Here is a 25648-nt window from a genome sequence, read left to right as displayed (position 1 = left end):
TCTGGAGAAAAAAAAAAAGGATTTATGGTTTTATAAAGATTCTGATATAAAATTTTAGTGTTCAAGCTCAAGGACGAGAAGTTTAAAGGTAAACTCTACACAGCAAGTAGAAAATATTGATCCCGTTAAATTGAACCCATTCAGAACGTGGAGATGTTTGGTCTCACTAGTGAATGAAGCTCATTGGCTTTGCAAAGTACTGACGCACACWCCGCTCATCCTGCAGCCCTCCGAGCTCTTCCAAAACTCTCAGGGGTTCGGGAAGCTTTAAAATAAAAAAGAAAAAAGAATAAAGGAGTTCTACAGTGAGCAGCAATGGTGTCAGTTTGAATACATGAAGTCGTAAAATAAAACAAAGAACAGCCGACAATGATTGGGATTTGAGATGAGGGTTTTATAAAGAAACAAAATTTAACTGTTCAAACGTTAAAGCAATGACACAAATCTGATAAGTTTAAGGTTATTAGGCGTTTAGTGGCTTCTGATTATTATTTTAGGATTTATAAATGCAAGCACATATAGAAATGGCMTGAAGCTGGCTTTTTATGGAGGACGAACGACTGAATATCTCACTATTAAGATTAACAGCTACTGCTTAAGAGAAAAAAAATAAAATTAAAAAAATGGAGAAACTAATTTTGCATAGCTGATATTTGCAGTCTGTCAAAAACATAATGGAAAAACCTTACAGCCCAAGAGTTTTACTTAGACGTGTTCAAGAAAATAAAAATGATCAAAAACAACAACAAAAATCTCAGAATTACTTTCTGTATCCACATTTTCTTCTCATATACATGAAAAAAAAAAAAAGTCCTGTCCAGTTGGTTTCCCTGCTGACTGCACTTTCTACAGAACAGACAATTAATGCTGCAGGTTAAAGCAAATCTGAAAGTTAGGAATGAGGCAGTGGAGGAATACAACGGGCCAAACCAAGAAGCTGCACGAACAAATGACAGCTCTTTGATTCGACTCAATAAAAGGCTCAATCTATGCTAAGCTTTTGGGTTACATACTGACGCTCTCCCTCCTGGGGGGGTTCTCTAGATGCTATCCATGGCTTTGAACTCGCTCAGAGCCTGCACAGGGCTGACGTGCTTCTTCTGCGAAGATCTCTTGACTTTGTTGGTCTGCCCGTCGTCCTGCTTCTCTCGCTTCACCAGCGGCTTCTTCTCGGGAGCCTTCATTCTCCAGGAGACGGCGGGCATGTTGAGCGCCTCCATGTTTTTGTTCTTTTGGTACTTCGTAGAGGCGACGTAGGAGGCCTTGACGGTGGACACCACGGCGTTCATCAGGTTCTTGGCTGCCTGAATGAGGGACATGGCGCTGTCCAACTAAACCGAGAAGAGAGAAGCTGTTAGCGTCAAGCAATTGCGAAAACGAAAGGTTGCTGTGGCACTTTTTAATTTTACACAATTTGAATTCGTGAAAACTGAAAAGTAACTCGCCATCCCTTTTAATGTCTTCTGGTTTTGGGGCCAAAAACTTAAAACTCAGACGTATGCAGCGGAGGATCCCTGGCGTCTGGCGAGTTTCAGAATATTTAAAAAGGTCACCCTAATTTAATCTGCTCACTTTAACAGCTCCAGAGACACTAGTGACACTTAAAAAATGCTGGAATAATAGTCTCGTCCGTGTTCCTTCAGGAAGARGGGCAAAAATCACGACACCTTGCTCACTCAGGTATAGTAATGTAGACGTTTTAAACTGAAGGGTAAGTGCTTAATTATTGCTTAAAGGCTTTGAACGTTGCTAAGCTGCTAGGTGGAAAGGTTAGAAAACATTTGTTGAACGTAGCCGGGYGTGTTTGAGACATTTATGCCATTTTTGTGGAAAAAGAATCAGCCCTTGTTTTGGCAGGCTTTGTCTTTAAGAATTTGTCATGGATTTTAGCAATAAATTAAGCTTCAGAAAGTAAACAGTGTGTTCAATTTAATCATAATAAATGCATGTAAAAAAAAAAAAATCTGTTTAAGCCTCAAATTCCAAGGTGAGCAACCGTGAAGCATCAGAAAAAACAATGACTGTCTCGTCTCCTATGGAAAGTTGAAATGTTTGCACTTTGTGGCACGTTTGAAATGGCATCACTGACTTCTTCTGCACTCATTAAAATTTGTCTATCAGCGTGAAAGAAAATTATGCTTGGTTAAAAAAAAAAAGAAAAAGGAAGAAGCTGGACTCACCCCAGAGACAACCAGCTCCCCTCCCAGGTTCTGAACTTCAGCCTTGACTTTACTGCAGATGTTGAGCTGATGGCAGTACAAGGCGATGCGCTGCAGGTAGGCGAGCAGGTCCTGCTTGCAGGAAGAGTCGGGACACTGCGGGAGAGACGACAAGAACACGGTTAAATAACGTGGAAAAACACATTTGCACATCCGAGTAAAAATTATACGTCTTGAGCTGGTTTTAGAGAGGAAGAGAGAGAGAGAGAGAAAAGTCTTTGTAGCTTTTGTTGCAGACACACTAATGTGCATATCTGTGTACTTTTTCATTCATCTCACACTTTATCAGGATAAGATAGTAGCAGTGTGACAGGTAGACACCCACTCTATGAGCGCACCCGGAGCCAAAATGACAAACACACGCCCACAACCTGCTGTCTCGTCTTCACAAGGTTACAGTGTGATCACTTAACGCACAATGCAAATTGTACGACTGGGCGAAAAGTGCTGTCAATCAGCTGCTGGTGGGGGGCGTTCCGCTAAAGTCTCTGTTACAGTAGACGGGGAAAAGAAAACAAACAGGTAAAGTTTAAGATTGCATGTTTGTTGGAAGGGAAAATGCTAAATTGTGTGAAGATGTGAAGTGTTAGAGAAAGAACGTGGCTTTGTCAGACTGGTATTTTTGCCTCAATGCTTAGTTATGGGGGCAAAACAAAAACATGTCTACTGTAATTACTATTTACCACCATTATTTCTTGAGTTTGGAAACCAAAATAAATTAGTTTCATTATGAATTAATTCATTTCTTGTATTTTTTTTATATTTTACAGTTTAGACCATTTTTTCCACACTACAGTGTCTAATTATAATTTATATGCAATTTTAACAGTTTGTAGGCAAATATTAAACCACTTTTATTAACCCCCCCAAAAAAGTTGGAAAAAAAACTGACTTTCTGGTCAGTYTTTCCACAGGGAGGGGAAGGAAAATGGCGCCTCAGATACGTYGGTCCATCAATTGTTCTTTTTCTGTGAATCTCATTGGAAAATTATATAAGCTATAAAAGCTTCCACATTAAATKACTCTTTTCTGCATTGAGGAAAGTCATAAAGGACRAAAGGCAAAGTCATTTGATTTGTCAAATTTTTTTCTTAAATTGTTTGGATTGAAAATCAAAATAAAACTTTGATTAATTGCACCATCCTAACCTCCTTTRTTGTACAATGCCGATYCTACATGGAGGGCAGTATTGGCATAAAAAAAGCAAAGTCCCAGACCTAAATGAAATCTGTGAGTAACAGAGGGCCAGCATGGAGGCTCAAGCTGCGCCAGACAATGATTTTCACACCGTTTGGTTGGTGATCAGCAGAGGCATTATGAGTGAGGCGTTTTTGCAAAGGTGGGGGACAAGGACTTGTGAATGAAATGAAAACGTTTCATTTCATTTCAACTTCTGGCAAAAATAACTTGGAGCCCCTGTAAGATGAACCCCAAGTTTGAAAAGCCTCTAATTTCGGCTTCAGAGAAGAGATAGTCAAAAGATGGCTAGGTGTACACAGTCACTAAATTACAGCCAGAACCTCCCCACATCAACTTCAAGAAATACATTATCATAAAATCCACTTTAAAGTGGCAGCATGTGAAGAACCCCGTAAATGCATCTCATTTAGCACTGGCAATCTCTTTGAATCATTTTATCTCGTCGTAATTAGACTTGGGCTCCACCGTTTCCAATCCCTTTCCTGGTTAGCTAAACAAGCCCCCTGCCAGCACAGTAATTAGGCCACAGTACTCTTCTTAGCTGCTCATCAAGTGAGGGATGTAAACACTTTGATGGGGGCCCTGGCGCTTTAAATCAGATCAGAATGACCTGAGTCACAAATGCTTTATCAGTAATGATCAACAGACAGACTTCGGTACAGATCACAGCCTGCCAGCTTTTCGCAACATCTACTAAACACACTAGATGCTACAAAAAAAAAAAAAAAAAGATCATGGCTGACAACGCGAGTGACAAGGCCAGAAGAAAATACAGACTTAAATGCCAGTGTTTTTAGGAACTTGGCTCCCTGAGGGGAATATCCTTTAGAAGTGTCTCAAAAGTGCTGCGAGAAGGTGAGCTTAACAGCAGTCCATCTTTTAATTGCCTGGAGTTGAGAAAAACAGAAGCTGGGAAGATCARTGYCACGCAATCGACTCGTCGRGTCTACATACATGTGTTGAACAATTAAGCATTTTTTAAAAGCTAAACAAGAAAATGACAGTCAGGAACCGTGCATGCCTCAGTCCACTGTGCAGACATACAAAAACATTTTGAACATTACTTTAAACAGGGAAAAACAAACAAAAAAAAGTTTTCGCTTTATGATTTTTACAGTTTAAAGTTATTTTAGCGAGATGTCACTGAACACCAGCTGTATAGTTCATAGAACAGAAGTGATGCTGGCAGACAGAAGGCTACTGCACTTTTGAATTAGCCGATAGCCTGGCTAATTCAYTAGCTAATTTCAGCCGGTCATATTTGTGTTACTTTATAAAGACATCAAGGGCAAAAAGTTATATTCAATGCAATGAACATTTGAAAACATACATTTGTGGATGTTTATATTTTTGCTTAAGGGCATGTATAAAAAAATGGTTATAGATAAAGTTTTAACTGTAATGCACTAAACTGTTTTTGCAACATACGAATAATGGCTCCTTTCTAGTTTTAAGCTTCAGATCATTTTCTACATTCGCTTTAAAATTTCAAGTAAACACTTTAACTTTGATACTTTTGCACAAGGTTCACCTGCTGTGAGAATTTTTCGCAGGCTTAAGTACTCGGGACAGCAGTATATTTACTCTCCTCACACAAGCGCACCAACATAAAATGTTTCCAAAATGGAAAGGGAGGAAAGGGAAACGGGAGGAATCTTGTTTTTCGGACACTTCAAACAGGCTACAACTTGTGTGACACATCTAATCCTGCTGAGCACATCGGTATCCCTGGTGGGAGTGTGGAGTGCTCCACTGAATATGGTGGACTCACTACTAGATATAAACCACGCGACATACATTCATTTATGAACTACCAGGACAGCATAAGTGCTCATTCACACACATCTAATCAGAGCATTAGAGAACACAGAAGAGTTCAATTATTAATCATTATATTTGCAAAGTTCTCGCCACAGAATAATATTCTGAATATTATTGAGCAGGCTAAGAAAAGAGACTTGCCATTTTTATGACAGGAAATTATGCAAAAAAAAAAAAAAAGAGGGAGAGGAAATAGAGCTGGAGGGGTTGGTCATGGTACAGGAGAGGACCAAAACATGGCTGCAGGACTGGTGAAAAGAGAGGTGGTGGGGAGTGGGGAAGGTTATAAACGGCAAGAAAGAACCAGAGAAAAATCAGGAGAAAAGACAAGGATGAAGAGTCAGCCAGAGGGGAAACAGTGTGGAGGAGTAAATAAGGGAGAAATCCGACTGGGGGAGAAAAAAAAAAAAAAAAAAAGAACAAGAGGATTCAACTAAAGTTGGGAGGGGCATTTAAGTCAGAGTGAGACAGCAAGTGCGCGAAAAATGTGCGCGCGCAGAGGCACGGATGCAAATGCAAAGACCTGCGATGAGGCTGAATGCAGCAGCCATGCTAATGAAGGCTCGGGGAAGTGTTCAGACGGCAGAGAGCAGGGCACTGTGAAAGCATCACTTGTGCTCATACTCGCTTCAGCTGCTGGCTTCCMTCAGCACTCAGGAAACTCTGGAACGCCGCTCCCGCTGTCACATGCGAATGCTGAGGTTGTACCGAAATGGCCAAGGGAAACTGGGGAAATTGTTTTTGCGAAGAAAATGCAATGCAACACTTTTGGTAGTTCGAGAAAGAGATTAAACTATCTTCAGTCATGTTTAAATAACAAGACTGCTCTGCAGGAAATTAACATGTATGCAACGTCTTAACTCACAGGCCAAATAACGTCAGCACACTGGCTCAGATCATGTGTACTATTTCTTAAGTCTGTGCCAAACGCTAAATTTGGTACCGACTGTAATTTCAGTAAAACTTGTAAAAAAAAAAAAAAAAAAAAAAAAAAAAACTTAATGACATGAACTTCAATTGCACAGTGCAATTTCTTTTTTTTTTTTATCAGAGGCCCAACAAAAAGAGTCCCTTAGGTCTTATATTGAGTGTGTTTGTGTCCAGTTGTAGAAAGAGATGGGAAAGCAGAAAGAGGTGGAGGAGAGACTTCAGCACATAATTCTTTTCAAGGCAAACTAATAGAAAAGGTGAGTCACCACCTAAAAAAGGAGCCAGCAGTGCAGGATGAAATGTCAATGATTCCTGTATAGTTCTTGTCCTTAGTGCTTGCTTCTAAAAAAAATAAATAAATTAAAGGTAAAGTCAGGTCAAAATGTAGCAGAACGCCATTTAGTTATGCTAAATTAATCTGCGATACATCAATGGCTTCATACTTGAAAGGGATCCAGTTAAACTGATGCTTTCAATTCATCATGCCTCCTCTCCAACGTGCAGAAAGGACTTTAAGCAGAGTCCAAAAAAAACAAATAAATGAAAAAATAAAATCTCAAAATGTGTCATTAATCTAAAAAAGTCGAGAGAGAGAAAGCAGGATGTTGTAGGAAACCCCATGACAGTGCCGTGTATAAAGTAACAACCTCTGAGATAAATGATGAACAGGACGGTCAGGTCTCATCAATGGAAATGCCATGCAGTTCCACTGGATTCCATTACACAGAGGCGAGACGCGCCGGGCGCCTGAGCCGCCGCCAACCAGCGCTGACCTTTCAGGACTCATCACCCAGAGGAAATGCCAGTTTCCAATATTTACTGACAAGGCCGCATCCTAATGTGTCGCTGCCAGCAACCTGGTGGGGAGCGCCGTGGGTAGTGAACCCAAAAAGTGTTTTCGCGTGTTTGCTTATCGCTTCCTGCATGCCGCGAGAGCATGTACGCTGCTGCAAGGAGATCCGAGTAGGTGAGCGCTTTCTATCGCAGGAGGAAATGACTAAGCGCTACCTTGTAAGCGTTGGCATTCAAAAAAGAGATTAACTTATCTGAAATTTGTTGCAGATCTATGATGGACGATTATCCTAAAGGTTTGGCCAGCCAATAGCAATTTTGTCAGTTAGCATTTTTATTTTGGTAACTATATTATGACAGAGGCAGCGTTGAGAATAATTTTTCTAGTCTCTCTCTCTCTCTGTGTATATATATATATATGTGTGTGTGTGTGTGTGTGTGTGTAAAGATTACTTCATTTTTCAAACTTTTTTGGAGATATTTATCAACAATTAGCCAGTCAAACTCTTATCTTAGACTTTGAAAATATTACCAACATTTTCACATCCAACAAGTCCCATTATAGATGTTTAATGCTCAAAGAGGGTAAAACAGAGCAGCTCTTCTGTATTCTGTTAAGCCTTCCTGTTATTTGCTGAAAGTCATGCTTTCTCTTGCACACATATATGTTGAAATGTTTGGGATACATTTTCGGTAACACTTTATTTGAAGGGATGTGCATAAGACTGGTATATATATATATATATATATATTAGTGTTACCAAATTTTCTTTTAAAACAGCTTCATCTCAGATTTGAAAATGCCATCGGAAAAACCACAATCATATCAAAGAAAGCTAATTTTAAGTTGCTTTTTATCTAAAGAGTCTTAATTACATCTTACTTACAGAAAGGCCGTGCTTAGGTACGAGTTGTTTTTTTWAAATTCTGATTTGAAAAGATCCGATTTACAGATTCTCGTTGGCCACAGAACAAGCTGAAATATTCAAACTTCTTAAAGASTCACAATAAGCAAACATTTTATGATAACTTATATTGAAGGAGATAAGAAATGATCTTCAAATACCAATTGAAGCAGTTTATGACGACCTGAAACTACATGAGGTTTTACCATCATAGGGGCACCTAAAGTTTTACCAGGTTAAAAAGTGCAAGTAACAACAATACCTCCGTCTGACAAATTACTTATTATATTACATCCCTGCTGGTTTATTATTCTTTTGAAGTGAAAAGAAATAATTATAGTCCCTGCAGCGAACAGGCATTAAAAAAATGCTGATGCCTCATTCCTGTTCACTTCAAAATGAATTAGAACAACTCGCACTTTTAGATTTCTGCCAACAAGTCAAGTTTCAGTTTATGTCCAGTTCTGCCCAGAAATATATAACCCTTGGCAAAAATATGTAAGCACACCACTAAAATAAGGTTAATTCAGCTGTTCCCCCTGGCAAGAGCAACTTATACTTTATAGCTAAATGTACTTAATTTGTAAAATAAATAAATAAATAAATATGCCAGAGTATAATTAAACGCATTTAATGCTTTTCAATTTAAAAAAAAATTCAGATCAAGTAGATGCAAAAATATAAATTGCAATATAATTTGAATTTCTAGAGCATATAATGACAAGTGTGAATATGCAAATGAGTCAGCAGATAAAGAGTCCTTGTGGATCTCGAAAAGCTGTTGTGGGATTCTGATTGACAGAAAACAGTCATAACATGAGAGCTTTCAGAGGAAACAATGGAAACCATTATGAAACGCCTCTGAGAAGATGACTCCTATAACATTTTGTCTGTACTTTGAAGCTCGGCATTGGATGGGTGTAAAAACAGAAACATGCAGGCAGAAATCTAAGCATCAAGACCAGAGGACTCTGGTCCTCGGGGCCTGATGTCCTACATGCTTCGGATGCGTCTCTCGTCTAAGACATCGGATTAGTTTAGTTTAGGTACAATTAAACAAAGATGACTGACTGCAGACAACAAGCACGTCTCCAAACTCATCAATGTAGGATTGTGTGCCGCATGAAGGCCTTGATGAGACGCGGTCATGGCCGAGTCTGTAAGTACACAGGTGCACATTGACGTCTTGGATMATTCTCATTCCATCAATCAAAAGTAGGCTYGACAATGATATTTTTCAGGATGATTAAGTGAACAGTCGTGCTGAGGGAAGGAAGGCGCATTAAAAGAAGAGAAGAAAAGAGCTCAGTGTGGCCCGAATCTGTCTGAATCCCATTTTGACTGGAGATTTATAGTGGAAACTGGATGAAATTAATGGCAAGAACCAACCAGCCAAAGGCCGATTTCACAACAGTTGAACAAGAAAGTTAGAATCTGATGGATGAAAGATTAAACTCTTTTTAGCTTAGTTTAAATCCCAAGAACGTCAGTGCAATCAAATTTGGACAGATTGTACAAATTGTGCTAAGCACCAATTGGGYGTTTTTAAACCCTTTTTCCGTTTAGCTTAAACAGATTAAAGAAAACCAATTGTAACAATTCTAGAAATGTTGCACCCACTAAATGTAGTCATTCTATATATTTAGTTAGATCWTCCTCCAGTGTTTGACATGATATCATTTTATTGTACAATAAATTCTTAATTTCTAACAGTGGACCTGACTTTTGGATTTTAAGACRCAAGATATTAATTTCCCCAAGTAAGATGTYTGTAGGCAAATTTTCACCATAACCCAATGGATCCCTGAGTTATAACTCAATGCACACCAGCTCACCTGGGCCTTTAAACTTAAATTACAGCTATTGGTTCAGAGTTTAGCTTAATCAAATAAGACCTTGCATAAACTACTCTGCAGAGCAGCCTGCGTCTAATAGCTGGTGTTAAAATGTTACAGCGTCTACAGAAATGCAGAGATGTCATAGATAAACAATATCCTTATTCCCTCTGGAAATAACAGTCTGAGATCGAAGACAAAGTTTGAGGAGATAAAGGAAGCAATGCACTGAAGAGACCATTTTATTTCTCTAGGTAAGAACTATGATTCAAGATATGGCTAAGCAGTGACAGGAGATGATCAATCCCAAGCAGTGGCCTGAAGACACTTCAAGATAAATACACAGTTTCATGAGAAATGCTTACTAGACTGGAATTTAAAAGCCATAAAAATAGAGCCAGTGTAAACAGCATGGTGGTAAAATACAGAAGACAGAATAAGGAGAAAAGTGCACCGATATTATTGAAAACACGAATAAAATCAAAGTCGCACATAAATGTTTGCAAAATGTTTGGTAAACTGTATTTTCTGTGTGCAGGTGCAACCCAAAAATTAAACAAAGAGTTGATTTATTTACATATATTAATTCAAAAAGTAAAATTCATTTATGAAACTCAAAGTGCTGAATTTAATGAGTTATAACATTTAATTTCCCTTTGGGATCAATTAAGTATTTTTTTTATTGAATTTTCCAGCTATCCAGACGAAAGAGCCCCATTACCTGCTTTAATAACCATCACTCTGTCTGACCAACAAACTCCTCTGCCCACAACCTCCAAACAAGTCTAAGGAGGATTGTTGAGATGATGATGATGAAACATCAGAGACAACAAAAGCAGGGAAGCTGAAAGCTGCTATGAAAGCAGCCTGTGGACGCTCAGCAGTTCTCAGACCCACAGGCTGATGACCTCTATGCTGCACTGCTTTGATTAGTATGTCATGCAAAAGGAGCAGATATGGCACAGTGCATGGATGTATAAACCTTATTTTTATTTGTCCTGTGTCAATTTTATTGATGAAATTAAGAAAATAAATGCATGAATATACCAATCTGTAATGATTCTGTTAGAGGTTTCACCTTTTTGTACTGAATCGTTGAAGTTAACTTTCCATGTTATTCTAATTTATATTTACACRTAGATCTAAATTAGTCCAAATATTGTCTTTGGATTTAAAGACAATATTTTTGTAATTGCAGAGGTTTTGTAAATCTTGTTTTTCTATAATTAAAGGGTAAAAAAAGAAAATCCACCATTAGCCAATATCAATAGCCACTTTTTTTTTTTTTTTACAGCCTATTGTGTTGCCATCTTCACCAAATCCATTTTCAAAATGCTTCATATTTGGACTGAGCCATTTCCATTGCATTTGCAACGGGCCACATTACTTCAACAATGAGGCTAAAGGGAAAGTGGTGTGATTAAAAATTGAGGATTAGTAAAGCCAAAGCTAAATTACTACTCTGCAAACAAATAAAACCAAAGGGGAACAAAACACTTTACTCTATAATTATTTAAAACCAAGAACGATGCATCAACACATTAAAATGTCTGAATTTCGACAAAGCAACACTCCGGAAATTCCTGAACGTACTAAAAATCAACAAGCGGAGAAAAGAAGAGCTCCACTAGATTAGTATAAATTGCAGTTAGCCTGCGACTGACCCTTGGTCTGCTGAGCTGAGAATTTGTGGACTCTCTTGGCGATTTTACCTCTTTGCAGCAGCAGGTAATTTACAAGCTGTCTGCTGCAGAGTGTCTGGGGCCAGACCTGGGATTAGACTGTGACCAGCAACAGAGACTATGGATCACCATAAATCTTTACTGATTGAATGCAAATTGGAAAAGTACACTCTGTGTTGTCAGTATACATCATGAGAATGAAACTCCCATGGCACACRCGAGAACAGAGCAAGCTTGCTGATTCTAGGACTATGCTAGCCCCTTCTCACTCGTGTCTTTTGTTATTAAAGTGTTTATATGAGAAGGCCATCTGCCAAAATTTATAGGCTACACAGAGGACAACACTTTTGTATTATAAATCTCAATTACGCAGCATTATTTGTTTACCAGGCAACTCGGATGAAATCCTCATAAGGCTCCCTGCAGAGCAGGGTCATAAATTCTTAATCAACTGCAGTGCAGACCTTTGTACAGCAATGACCTAAATCCTGCAGCTCATTTCTACACTACACTCATTTCTTTAAAATTTAATATGGCTCCATTGCACATATTTAACAGTATTAAAAAAAAAAAAAAAAAAAGTCCAAACCACACCATGTCCACCTGCACATTTATGGAGAAGACAATATTCTAAAATCATAACCCTACATGGCGGTGTTAAAAAAAAAAACAAAAAGGAAAGGTGGGGTGAGATGTAGTTCTATCAGTCTGGGACCATCTGCCAGTGTGTTTTATATGAGGAGCAAACCCTCACAGGCCCTGCAGGCCAGAGGCACAGAACGCAAGTGATTAATATGCCTAGGTTAATGAACAGTCCCAGCATTGCCTTTGCTCCTCTGACTCTGTCAGTCTGTGTGCATCCTAGCAGAGATTCACTTAACTACTGCTGCTGCTGCTTGACTATGCCAACCCTCACCACGTGTGCCATGCTTTGGTGCATATGGATTGGTGGCATCTCCTGTTTTGCTAGGAGGTATGGCCCTAAATATAAACCACCAGCATTACAAAAAATAAATATATAAAATCAGAAAGAAAAAAAAATCTGCCACCTGGCAATTATGCTGCTAATTAAAAGGCGAAACACTCTTAATGGATTCATCTCTCCAGAGGGTTGTGCCTCTCTCTCCACAAAAAGAAATGCACTGCCCCCTTCTTTCCACCTCTCCAGTCTGAAGCCTTTTTTTTCCCTCTACTCAGACGACAGTCTCCAGGCGTCGTCGTTGACGTGTCGGCGGGGCTAAGAATCACCTGGTGCGTTAGTGTTTTTGGTCTTTGCCAAGATAGAAAGGTTAAGAGGGACAGCTGGATGGGTTCAGAGGCTGAAGGGGTCCTTACTCTTGGCTGCAACATCTGTTTCAACAGCCAAAGCTCCTCATTTATTTATACATTGAGTGCTTCAAACCCCCAAAACTTTTAAAAGGATGTCTGTATACACACACACACATCAACTGCAGATATGCATAAAAGACAGAAACAAGTTTCTACAAATAGCAGAGGATAAAAGGGTAAATACTCCTCCAAATCTGATACATCTATGCATATGTGCCTACAGAGAACCAATGCCAGTCAACAGAAGCTTCTCATGCAGGCATGCACGGACCGGCATACACAACTGCACAGTTGCCCATCTGTTTTCTTTGGGGGATAACACTGTTTTCATTAAAGCGAATATGCATCTTCAAAAGCTGCAGCGAGGCATAAAAAAAAAAAAAAAAAAAAAAAAAAGTGACTTTCCAGGGCGGCTTATTCCCCATTCAGATGATTCAAATGCAATTAGGTCAGCATAGGTAGGACCTGCTACTTTGTGATAGACGTGACTCTCTAATATTAAAGATCTGAGGGCACCTTAAATAAAATATCAGACGTGCAGGGTTCTAGGAGGCCAGCAGCTCATTATGTCTGACAATGAGGGAAGCGAACTCGGCTGAAGCCTTAAAAGCAGATGTTTCCAGTTAGTGAAGTTATCACTGAATACAATAGTTGGGCTCCAGCTAGAAACCAGGGAAGCCATTACCGAGTCAGGAGGGAAAGACTTAACCTTTCATGAAGCAGCTACAGAGATGGTAATAAGCGCCACTGCTTCTCGCACGTTTCTCCATAAACAAAAGTAAAGAAAATCTGTTTAAGTAACCCTGACATATAAAATCTAGACACAATCAAGAGAAAAAGAGAGCGCCTTTTTCCATGTCTGTGGTTTTGTTGGATGTATTTTACATCATTAGGAGGAAATCCTCAGTCGTCATGCTTGTTGATTCAGTACATTGTGGTTTGCAGAAAATCTATGCCCAGCTCTTTAAAGCTTCATCACATCATGTGAACCTATTCTGGACTTTGAACTAATCATTGTAGTACATTGACTTTTCTCTTTTTCAGCCATTGTGTTGTCGATTTGATGCTACATCACCAATTTGTGCAAATCTTTAGCTGCCAGTCAGAACCCCTTGTATCTTTAATTTATAGGTGACTGACAAGTGTTTAAAGTCTGTGGTTTCAAAACCAGCTCAAATCATCACTGTCCACCACCATGCTTGACAGCTGGAATGAGATTTGGGGCTGTGCTTGGATTTCATCCACCCAAAAGGTCATCAATTCAGATGTGACTCAGCAAATCCTGGATGCACCAATATATTTTTCTTTTTTTTTAAAGCCTTTATCCTTCAACCCTTCACAGTAGTTCTTTTACTCCTCGTTCTACTGTCATGGATTTTAACAAGCGATGCCTCTCGAGTATGAGATGAAGCTTTTGTAGTTCTRTCATTTGAGACTGGCACGGTGTGACCTTGAGGTGAATTTGCTGGGACGTCCACTCCTGGGAAGATTGACAACCGTCTAAAATGTTTTACAGCTGTGAATAATCTCTCTCACGGTAGGATGATTGACTTCAAGACATCTGGAAATAGACTAAGAACCCTTGCTCGATTGATGGGTAGCGACAACAGCTCCTCTAAGGTCGTTGGTAATGCATTTTCGACCCGAATTTGTGCAAACACACAACAACGTGCACGAAAGCAGAAACTGCAGAAAGTCCCGTTTTTCTAGCAGCAGCTACACCTGCTGATGAGTACATCTGAGTACATCAAGTATATCTGATTAGCAGCATTGCCTTTCTATTTTTCTTTCTTAAATCCTACTGAAGCAGCAGGAGGCTCATCTTCCACAGAGAATTTCCATTTTGTCCATCTTGGCCTAAACCGTGAGGAATCGGCCGTTTTTCCAACGCCTAGATGAAAACATTTTTAGGACATAGTGATTTCTATTTTGCCCTGATAAGAGAAATCCTAAAATTCAAAGAACCGTTTTTACTGTGGCAGTACCTTTTCCACAGTAGACAGCCCTCAAGCTATTAGGTTTTTGCCAACATGTCATCTGTTGTCAACAAACCAGAGTAAGAGAGACCGACGGAGCCAACTGTTGTTATCCGAGCCGAAATCTGTGACATCTGAAGACTGTGTCYTTTCAGAGGCAACAGCGTTCTCAAACAAAAGTGGTTTTCAAAAAACCCCACAGCTGGTACCATCTTGACCACAGAAGCAAACRACATCCTCCCGACAGAGAAGCTCTGTTGCAATTGTGTTTTGTGGCAAACTAACGTTTTTCATGTTTTTAGTGATAAAATATATGCATACTGCAGACCCGGATGCAATACGACTTTCTCCATGAGTTGAAAGATGTATCAACTATCCAACAGTTTAACGCAAATTCAATTAGTTGAATACATATGCTCCATGTCAAGAACTACAGTTTCTGAGGCAAGTTAGGGATGTTATAAATTCAGAGGATTTACAAGAACAGTAAATGTAAGATCTTGCAAACCTCATATAAATCTCAAGTACTAACATGAACAAAAACACTTTAACACTCGTCTTCGTCCTGTTAATTTCAATCTTTGCTGCCCAACTATCAAGGCAACAAACAAATTGATGTTATTTGTTACAGCTGGGAGCAATTTAAACAGTATCTTATAACACCTACAATCACAAGAGTAGAGTTCTTTAATTTTAGATAAATCCAAAACACTAAAAATTATCTATGTAGATCTAGAAGAAGACAAACACAGGCAGCACAGAAAGCTTCAAAAAGAGTATTCAAACTCGGACTCAAAAACCACAATTTCAGAACAAAACATGTTCAAAATGAGTGACAAAAGAATAAAATGGATGAAAAAGTGACTATACCCAGAAGCACATGCATACCTTTCAGAAATAAAAGGGTTGAGACCAACTACATCTTACTGCAGGAGTTTACAGGGGTGGGCTGCACAAAGGTGTAGCTTACATCACCCCTCGCCTTTATGGGTTCATTTTCACTTACAAGGTCGGCGATGCTGCGGCCCAGTTTGTCCATTTTGGTTCCCGCTTCTGCAATTTTCTTGGCAGCTTTGATGACATCAGATGTATTTTTCAGTGGCCCCTTCCCCCTGAAGATAGAAGAAGGAAACATCAGTCAACATTTTTTTCCCTCTACTGGAGTCAGTGTAATGCAGCAGTAAAATCTCTGTAATGGAGCCCCTGCTTCTTTAACACAGTTGTTTTCCCTCTGAAGCAGTAGCATGTCGTAAACTCTGGGGATTGTACAGGTAAAGGCTTGAGGTATAAAAATGCATAACAACTGAGCACAGTGATTACACATATTAAACATGGATGCATCCTTGGCATTGCAATGTTCAGAGAAAACTATCAAAAATGCTAGACTAGAAACTTTTTCAAGGTTATACAAGTAAATAAACACAATTTAAAAATGTGGATTAAAAAAAAAAAAAAAAAAAAGAGTTAATTTGTGTATTTTTCTTTGTTAAAAGACCCAATATACAATATCAATCCTTGCCCCTATTAAGAGTCAAAGTCCATCACAACACAGGTCAATCCAGCTCTGACCTGACCCACTGTAAAAGCTCGTCAGCTATTTGCCTTTTTCGGCACCCCTCAAGGGACTTTAGGACACAGTTGGCAAGAGAGACAAATTGGATTCAAAGCTGTTCTCTCCAGGCTAAAAAAAAAAAAAGCCGTCCAACCCAGAACAGATGGAATTTTGTTTTCTGTTCTCTCACTTCCTCTATCCTTTCCTCCCGTCTCCAAACCTTCCTTCTCTTGTTCTCCCTCTGCTGCTCTGATGTTGCACAAGCCAGGGTCCTAGTGGGAAAGGCCATGCGTCAGAGCACATACTGGAAGTCCTCCAGGGACGAGACAACCCCTGGAGACGGAGCTGAAAGCATTGTGACGGGAAAGGGAAAAGAAAAAAAACGCATACAGGCAAAAAGGTAGCTGATAGCACACTATTGTAGTTTGTTCTCAAAAAAAAAAAAAGTACAACATAAAGGAAAAGTCGCAACTGATTTATATCTGACCAGTAGTGGCCCCCTTTTTTATCATCTTTATATATAACCAGTGGCTTATTCTTAGGGATTTGTTTCTACCAAGCTAGGGAAAATAAACAGGTCGCAAAACCAAGACAAACTCTTTACAGGTGGTACGTTTCAGAATGTGTAGACAAGAGCAAAGTATTATTAGAGCTCCTCCAGATGTGTGTAATGTGGCTGCTGGACATRTTGCATGTACCCAAGACGACAAAATGTCTTATTCATGAACGCTGCCATGCAGCCACAAGCATTGCTGAAGTCGACATGAACTCCTCTCACACTCTGCAAATTTGTCAGGAGAGGTCAATTACCACATACATCAACCTTGGTGGAGCTTCACACCATCTCAAGGTTCAAAGGACAATAATTCGGGCACAGGCTGAATTCACTGGCTACTGACCTTCCCTGCGAAGGCGTAATGTATGGATAGATTAGCTGGCTATGTGTGTGTGCTCCCTAAGACRCACTTTGTTTGTGGGTCTGGGTGGAAACAATAGAAATGTGTGGTAAACACTGAACTGCAAGTTTTACCCTCAAGTAAGAGCTTCACTGCAAAGTAACAAAAAGGCGGCTGTTGCGTATCAGTTGCAGTAGGTTTGCGAAGATATCGATTGTATTTTGGATAAAATCAAGACTGAATCAGAGCAGTAGAGTTGAAACACTGTACTTTATGGATTTTACTTTGGACAAACGGTGAAGATTGGTGGTAGTGTAAAGTAGTAATGTAGCAATGCAAGCACTGCTGTGACAGCATCCTTTTCATCCATGTAGTTTCTCCTRTTTACGTCATTTCCTTTTGGTTAATTACACTGTATTCAGCCTGGGAGCTTGGACTTTGAGAAACATACGTGTTGAATATTTAAACAGCCTTTCCATGAAAATTCAGTGACTAAAGAGTGACACAAAGATGGGTTGAACATTTTTGAATATAGAAATGCCATTACGTAAAATGTAGAGTATATGTTATAGTATCACATGTATATCTACATATCAAATATTTACCTAAAACTCACAACATTCTAGTTTCCAAAACTCACGGATGAAATAGTTTTAAATGCTGTGAAATAATCAGGGTGTAATGGAAGAACAGTGGAATGAATTTTCTTTTCTCCTCAAAAAGTTAACACAGAAGTCTTTATCTCCAAAATTTGCTTAAAGTTTCCATTAGGTTTGGTTTGAYTACAGTAATTTATAAAGTGTTATCACTGTTAGAGAATTATTGCTGTAGTTTCCTTGCTAAAATAATAGAGGAAAACTGGTTTTAATTACAAAGCTAAAACCTCACTTCTACATGCTGGGGGGGGGGTTGATCTGCAGGAGTTACACTCTCAGTGTCAAACAAAATGCCTTCACAGTGGAAACACATTATAAAAGGTTCCAAACGTAATGCAATGTGTGTAGAGGTCCAGCAGAAAACATTGTTGCTCAAAGTGTCAGAAGACATAGAATAAAATTGCTATGAAGGTGGAAAAATAATGAAGTCCTTGGAAAATGTGCTGCACCGTTTATAAAAAAGGCAATATATGGTACAAATTCTGATAGCGTGTTAGTGTTCAAGCACAGCTCTGAAAATTAAGTTTTCTCCACTTCATTTGCCAAAAAACAAGTCCTGCAGCTAAATGTTGTAAATAAAACCATGAAGAGAGAACTTTTTGACAGCTCCGTGATTTATCCAGGCTATTATCGGTGCTGAACTGCTGATTAGATGTCAAAATAATCAGGACTACGGAGGAGGATGAGTTTAATAATGTTAGTACAGCACATGAGGCTTGCGCTGAAAGTAATACCTGCTTTGGATCAGCCTGTCCAACTTAATAAACTCATCGTAAAATCAGATTTTTTATTTATTTTCAGTGGAGATGCTTTCCGTTATCCTAGACAAAAAAAAAAATTTCTACAGTATGCAAAATTAATAAATCCTAAATCATGTGTATTTGAATTTTCTTTTTTGAATTCTTAGGGGTTGCTTTGAACAGTAGCTTTACAATGTGGGAGAGGCGGCATTCATGCAGTATAAAAAAATAAAAAAATGTCAAGGCAATCAATAACCTCATATCTGAATCCATCCAACCATTTAGTAGTAAAAGGTTGCAATACTTTTATCCTTACTCCTTTGAAAGATTGAGCAGCAAATAAAATCTGCCRGGTTCTGTGCAACCTTTCGGGTCACTGGCTGTTAACATTTCAAACTGCTCTGCCATGTTTCACTATTTTACATATTTAGTCAGTGCGACAGGCTCTTTGACCCATTCAGAAGACGAGGATAAAGAGACGACATTACATCATTACCAATGTGACTCACACGTCTGCAACAAAATGTCCAGAGTGATTCACTCACATTTCTAAAAGCAAAAAGTTATACAAACACATTCAGTGAAAAAATGCATTTAAGTCACTTTCATGMATTCTTCATGTGAACSTAACGGTAGTTTCTAGTAAAGATGCATAACATATCAAAATGCAATYGTCATCGCGATATTCGTGTGTGTAACACTGCATCTGGAGAGGAGCGTTTGGATGCTATTTTTAGCGGGTTGCTATTCTTCAAGTGCCTTTACACCGGTAGACTATCACTGCCCTCGACAGAGAAACCTGATTTACACTTTTAGTGGCCGAGATGCTGAAGCTTCTAGAGAGCAGAGGGAACATTATGTAAGCAATATAGTCATCACAATTGTCAGCATTTGTAATGCTATAACATGTGCATTTTTTAAAAATTCAAGATATAAATGCCACCAAACATCCAATATGCAGAGCCTTTTAAAAGTGTTAATTCCTTGAACATTTCACTGTTTATTCCACATTATGAAGTTGAATGAAAATGAAATGTGGTTCTCCAAAAATACTCACAAAAATCTGAAAACTGTACTCGAGCCCCTTTACTCTGATGTCTCTAAATAAAATGTATGGAAATGTCTTCTTCCAGGAGTCACTTGATTAGTAAATTGAGACCAGCTCTGTACACTTTCATTCCAATTCTAACCCAAGCTGTTCTGTGAAAGAAAAATAGTGAGCAAATAGCATCTATAAAATTGAAGGATAAACATATAGAAGGGATAACCTAAACCTGGGCCATTGAAGCTGAGTTTAAACCATCCAAAAGTAGAAAAACCATGAAAAAACTCCGAAGCTAACTAAATAGACAAACTGATAGGCTGTAAGCGGGATGTAGTGAGAGAAGCTGTCAAGAGACCAATGGTAACACTGGAGGAACTACTGAGACTAACAGGTCAACATAACAACTAGTAGCCTSCATTCAACTATTCTAGTCTTTAAAAGCAAGCTGCAAGAAGAAAGCTCCTACTAACAGAAACCATAAAAAAGTATTATCTAAAGTTGCCTAAAGCCATGTAGAGAGCATAGCAAATGTTAGCAAGACAAAGTAGTGCATTTTGGTCTCTTGTTGTGAAAACGGCTTCTCTTTCACATAACATCCTCATAAAATACACTTATTTTTGTGGTTCTAACAAAATGTGAGAAATGTCACCACTGTTATAGACTCACTGTAATGSCCTGCTAAACCAAATCAACAAGGCCTTTTAGAACAGATGCATAAAACCAGTCAACTGCATAATGAATATCCAACTGTTTGAATATGAACTCTGGTGCAGCACTTATTACAAAACAAAAGATGTCTCTCTACAAAAATAATACAAGCAAAACAGAGGCAAAATATCTGCAAATCACATAAAAAATAAATAAAAAAAAGTTGTGACAAGGGCATGTTTGACTCCCAATGACAACTGGTAGCTAGTGTGTGCTGACAATGTGACAGAAGCAGCTGGGTGAATCCTGTAGCGCACGGAGACACTGCCAGCTCAAATTCAGCACAGCTGACTGGTGGGCTCTTTGCACTACAGATAGACAGCGACCCAAAACGTATATACACAAAAACAGATAGAGGAAAAATACTCAGCAGTGGCTAAGGTACCTATTCTCAACTAGTGTGGGCGACAATGTTGTGAGGTAGACTAAAGTAAAGGCACTAAAGTCACCAAAGACAAGAAACAAACTGGTAGAGCAATGAGATGAGGGAAAACTCATCTTTAATGATGCCTGCAGGTTCCAACACTTACACAATTAATGCCTACAAAGGGCTGGATATAAAACTTTAGATTAAAAATTCATGTTAATCTTAACTGTAAAATTCCAATAAAGATACTTGGGGGAAAAAATAAAATAAAATACATGTTAATGCTAAAACTGAAACCCAAGTACTCATCCCATTTTTTCCATTTCTAATTAGTAACCATGTGCGACAATCCACTCAACGTACCGCAGAGAAAACAAAAAAACAAACAACAAAAATATATATATGTCAACACATCAGTATGAATTTGGCCTTCAGCGGCTCTTCCGAGGAAGACTGTCCATTTCGTTTTTCTTCCCACTGCACACTCACTGCAGCTTATTTATGTAACGGGGAGCAGCCAGATTTGATGCTCTGCTTATGGTTCTGCATATTAAGATTAAGAGAGGATGGAAAAATAATAAAGAAGAAATCCTCGCTACCCCACTGCTTAAGTAAAATGGAGAGCTGTGCGGCACGAACAGCAGAGTTAAACTCCATATGAAGCACTGTTCAAATATGAACAAATGTTGGTGAACAAACGTAGGCTCACTGAGGGACTGCATTTGACACAGACTTAACTTAAGCTTGTGATATCCGTCTGTGAGACGATGACATGTTGACTGAATAGGAAAGAAACTATAGAAGTATTAATGTGAGTGACTTCATATGACAAAAATGTTTGGATTGAAAATGGAAAAGGACAAAAAAAACAACAAAAAAAAAAACCTGACAATCTGATCAGAAATATTTTTAAAATGTGCTGTGACATTTTTAGTTCATTTATTATTGTTCCATCTCACCTGGTGAAGTCTGTCATCTCCATCATGATCATGCACATCTGCTTAGCCAGCACAATGATGTCATTGCCGCTGTCATCCCATTTGGACACCTCAGCATCCAGCTTGCTTTTCTCCTCCTGGAAGCTRGCCACCTGCTCGGCAATCTTTGCCTTCTGCTCCTGAGGCAACTGAGCCATGATGGCCTGCAGAAAKGGGATCGGAAGAAGTTTACCGGGTTAGACTTCGACCTGGTATCGCTTTGCAAATAATACATGCAGTATTGTGCACAGAAAAAGGTGTAGGGGGGTAAAGGCTCCTGCTAAAGATTGGATTTGATTCACATCTATGACACACAGCTTATTCTATTTGATTAGCAGTCCTCGACATCTAGTGCAAATCAGCTCACAGACGCGTCTATGCATCCTGTTGGAGTAGACAGATAAAAAGGCAGCTCCCAAACAGCTAATCAGACATTCAGCCAATGATCCCGTCAGGCTGAGGTAGGCAGACACTTAAGAGGAGGAAATCGAATATCATCGCAAGAGTTTTTTATTCTATTGCTGGTAAAATGGCTCAGTCTCTCTGGAGCCAGGTAAGATTGAATAAAGCAAGTTAGGCAGTGCAAAAATGAAAAGTTCCCTCCAAACAAAACAGTCAGATAATCTTTGGTGATCAAAACAAATTGCTTGCATTGGTACACCAATGGATCATTCTGCCCCAGTGGATTTCTAAGATTAAGTTATAGCTCTCTTTAAATTATTAATGCTATTGGCTTCCAAATGTACAGCTGAGGTGGAATTTAAAGTGAATTAAAGTAGACTGCAGAGCACCCACATTCAGCTTGGCAATGCTGGTAAATCTAGTGCAGTACAGGCGTGATTACTAGACACAAAGGGACACAGGCATAAACATCAGATCAGTGCTTCAGTAGGTTTGTACGCTACTTTACAGATTAGACACTTAAATTATTTTATCTATTAAAATACGCCCCTAGAAAAATCTATGATTCCCTGAGAGACTGTAACTATCAAGTCGGGGAGTATAAACACAGATTTATGAGCGGCAACAAAAGGACAAATGAGATCCAGATCTCTGGCAGAGCTCCACAAGAGGAGTTTTAGAAAATCTTTTGGTCACATTAGCCACTGTGGTGCCAAGCCAACTGTGCACCACCCATTAGCAGTAAGTATGGGGGTGGGGTGTCTGATGGAGCAATAATTGCTAAAACAGACTTGGCATAAAAAGTTTGTTGCAAATCATCATACATCCAACCTTTTCAAAACAAAAAAAAACAACAACAAAAAAAACTTTCAGGTTTTATAAAAATCCGTGATTTATTTTTTCCTTTGGTGTTGTAAGACTATGAACATAATTAATTCAAATTGGAGGTTATTATTGAACTTAGTATCTGAAACATGACAAACTTGTAGGTCAATATTCAATCAGATTTAAATCCGTCTTTGTTTTAATCGTTTAGTTCCCTTGACCCATCAGTAAGGTAGCTTTTAATAAGGAAACTCTAGCAATACTTTCACTTACTGTAGGGTTTCACCCACTGTAAAGATTTTCTGAAGTTCATTTTGAATTAAATTTAACACTTATTTATATGTATTTTAGCATACTTTATATCGTAGAAGTGCCAAGGCTTTTTAAAATATATGTAGCATCATACAGGTCAGCAACAGAAGTGAGCCAGTGGCAAAGACTAAATTCGTCCAGCCAACAGGCAATAAATTTACATTTACCCATGAGATGTAAAAACAGCTACCTAGCCATTAGCAGGTTGTTAGTAGCAGCCTTAACTGCCTCGAGTCACAGATAGAAGATGTCTGAACGCGACTCAAACGTTTGGCTTTACAGAAAAGTCCCACGAGAAAAATAAACGGATAATCTGAGATTAAATAGTCCAGCCATGACAAAATTTATGATTAATGTGTTTAAGGTCAACTTACACTTTAAGACCTTTTAAGACCTTGAGTTTAGATGCATGAATTTAAGACTTTTTTAAGGATGCAGACATCCTGCGCTGCACTTTTAATGCCTCATGAGAATAACAATGACTTGCAAAAGTATTCATACCCCTTGRCCTTGGCAGAATTATAAACTAAGAAAATAGTTATCTAAAGCTCAGGTAGGATAATCTGCTGACACAACAACTAATTGACAGGATTTGCTAAAAGAAAGTAATGATGGAGGCATTCCCCAAAAGACGAGAAGCTATTACTGCACCAAAAGAGAGTCAGGTGGGATGCCACGTTTATACTATATACAAAATATAAAATTTTTTTCCCTCTTTCATGAAAAATTAGACACCATTTTGTGTTTGTTACATACAAATAAGAGAAGAAAACAGTTGGACTTACACGTGCACTCTGGCCGTTTATGAGCTGGTCGTCCTCCGTCTGYACACTGGTCTTGCTGCGGGAATCGAAATCTTCGGTTTCAAAGTCAGAGTCATCCAGCTCTTCTGGAGTCTTTAATGACATAAAGCAGAACATGGTAAGAAACAGCCGTTTGTAATTAAGAGACGCACATAAAATAACACTGGCACGCTCCAGCATTGTGAGGACTATTAAATAATAAACCTGTTTATTGTCTGTGAGAAATGCCTCGGAGCTGCCAGCCTGGGCAGCATCAGATAAATGTCTCCTTCCCTATAGCCCACTACATACACTGTAAACTCCAAATGAATTTGTAAATCAAGTGCAGTGTGCTGCCTGTGCATTTTAGTGGCAAAATGAAGGTAAGACGAAGGCAAGAAACATATTGGAGCAAACACTTTTGAGGCCCATCTGTCGTTGCCATCTGAAGAGGGGGGAAAAAAAGAAAAGGAAAAAGATTTGTGAAGCGTGAATTGAGTTTTTGTGGAATTCTGCTACTTCATTCCTGATCCTTCATCTCGTCCCGTGCCATGAATACAAAACCAGCCAGRAGCGGCATTTTGTTCGTAAATAATATTCAAAAGGAATTTGAGCTCAATAGGTTACGCTTAAGGCAAAATATAACATTGACGAACAAGGGAAAGTATTTGTTGGAGATGTGGCGCGGGGGTGAGGGGAGATGATGTGGAAAGATAAGGTGCATTATCGCACTTGTGCCTCTATTTGTGCTTATCCGACTGTCTCAGTCCTCCCTACTGTAATGGATTTGGAGCCCTCGTATCTAAAAATAGCAAAGAGTCTCTGAACAACCTTATAGCCCTTTATGAAATTGTAGAGATTGTCTTGTTCTCGAGGGAATATGGGCATAGTTTCAGATACAAAGCAGTGGCGACTCTCAGGCATGTCTGGGTCCAGACAATGCTGTTCGGCTGGGCACGCTTTCCATCCTCAGTGGCCTGCAACGCTGATAAGCTGTGAATGTGGGCGGCTTAGAAATGATAACGTGTGGCGGGTACTTTACTACAGAGTCACAACAATAACCTGCTGTTGGATTATATTAATAAAGCACGCTGAAACTGATATTTTTCCAGTTAATTTACATTTAACATTAGTCTTCCATTGTAAAATCTCCTAATCACATTTAATAGCAGCCTATGTCTTCACTGCAATGCTCMTTTTCATCTTAAAAATTACCTGTGAGGCACGCAAGACCAGATGCTGTGTAAAAGAACAGTCATTAAGAAAAGAAAGAAAGGGATTTCACATGGCAGTATCRTGACAAAGTCAGAAATCAGGCCAGTGCTGCGTCTCTTTGTGCCGCTGTCGATACGAATGACTCAGTTCAACAGAATCCCACATTGTTTTTCTTCTTGTGACATCGTACTCATAGCCTCGGTGAGCTGCACGGATTTTTATTTTAGGACATAGCCGGTTAAATCACCTTGGGCTGCGATGCGCCGCACAAATCACGAGGTAACGACGACGGCTGCCCTCTGCGTCTAGCTGTCAGCAGCTGGCTGACTTCGAGTCAGTTTCATGTCTACAAGGCATATTCTCAGATGTCACTGTAGGTGGGAAGTGGGTTCCATCTGCCTTTCATATATTCAAGGGATGTCCACCAGACTGTCTGTGAACCACTTAGAGGTTAAAGACACATCTATTGCAAAAAAAAAAAA

At 39.1% G+C, this 25648-nt stretch overlaps 1 protein-coding gene across 1 annotated transcript; it reads right to left on the bottom strand.

The window, feature by feature from the left end:
• On the bottom strand, positions 1-24104 carry ctnna1 (catenin (cadherin-associated protein), alpha 1). Its single transcript, XM_008419530.2, has 5 exons — positions 23955-24104; positions 21613-21794; positions 15696-15801; positions 2181-2315; positions 1-1331 (listed from the first exon to the last, which is right to left on the bottom strand). The coding sequence occupies exons 1-5, from the start codon at positions 24087-24089 to the stop codon at positions 1041-1043; spliced, it is 849 nt and encodes a 282-aa protein (XP_008417752.1). The 5' UTR covers positions 24090-24104; the 3' UTR covers positions 1-1040.
• Positions 24105-25648: the final 1544 nt, after the last annotated feature.

The sequence above is a fragment of the Poecilia reticulata genome, linkage group LG10 (genome assembly GCF_000633615.1).
Source record: "Poecilia reticulata strain Guanapo linkage group LG10, Guppy_female_1.0+MT, whole genome shotgun sequence".
NCBI lineage: Eukaryota > Metazoa > Chordata > Actinopteri > Cyprinodontiformes > Poeciliidae > Poecilia > Poecilia reticulata.
This window is presented reverse-complemented; position numbering and strand designations above follow the sequence as displayed.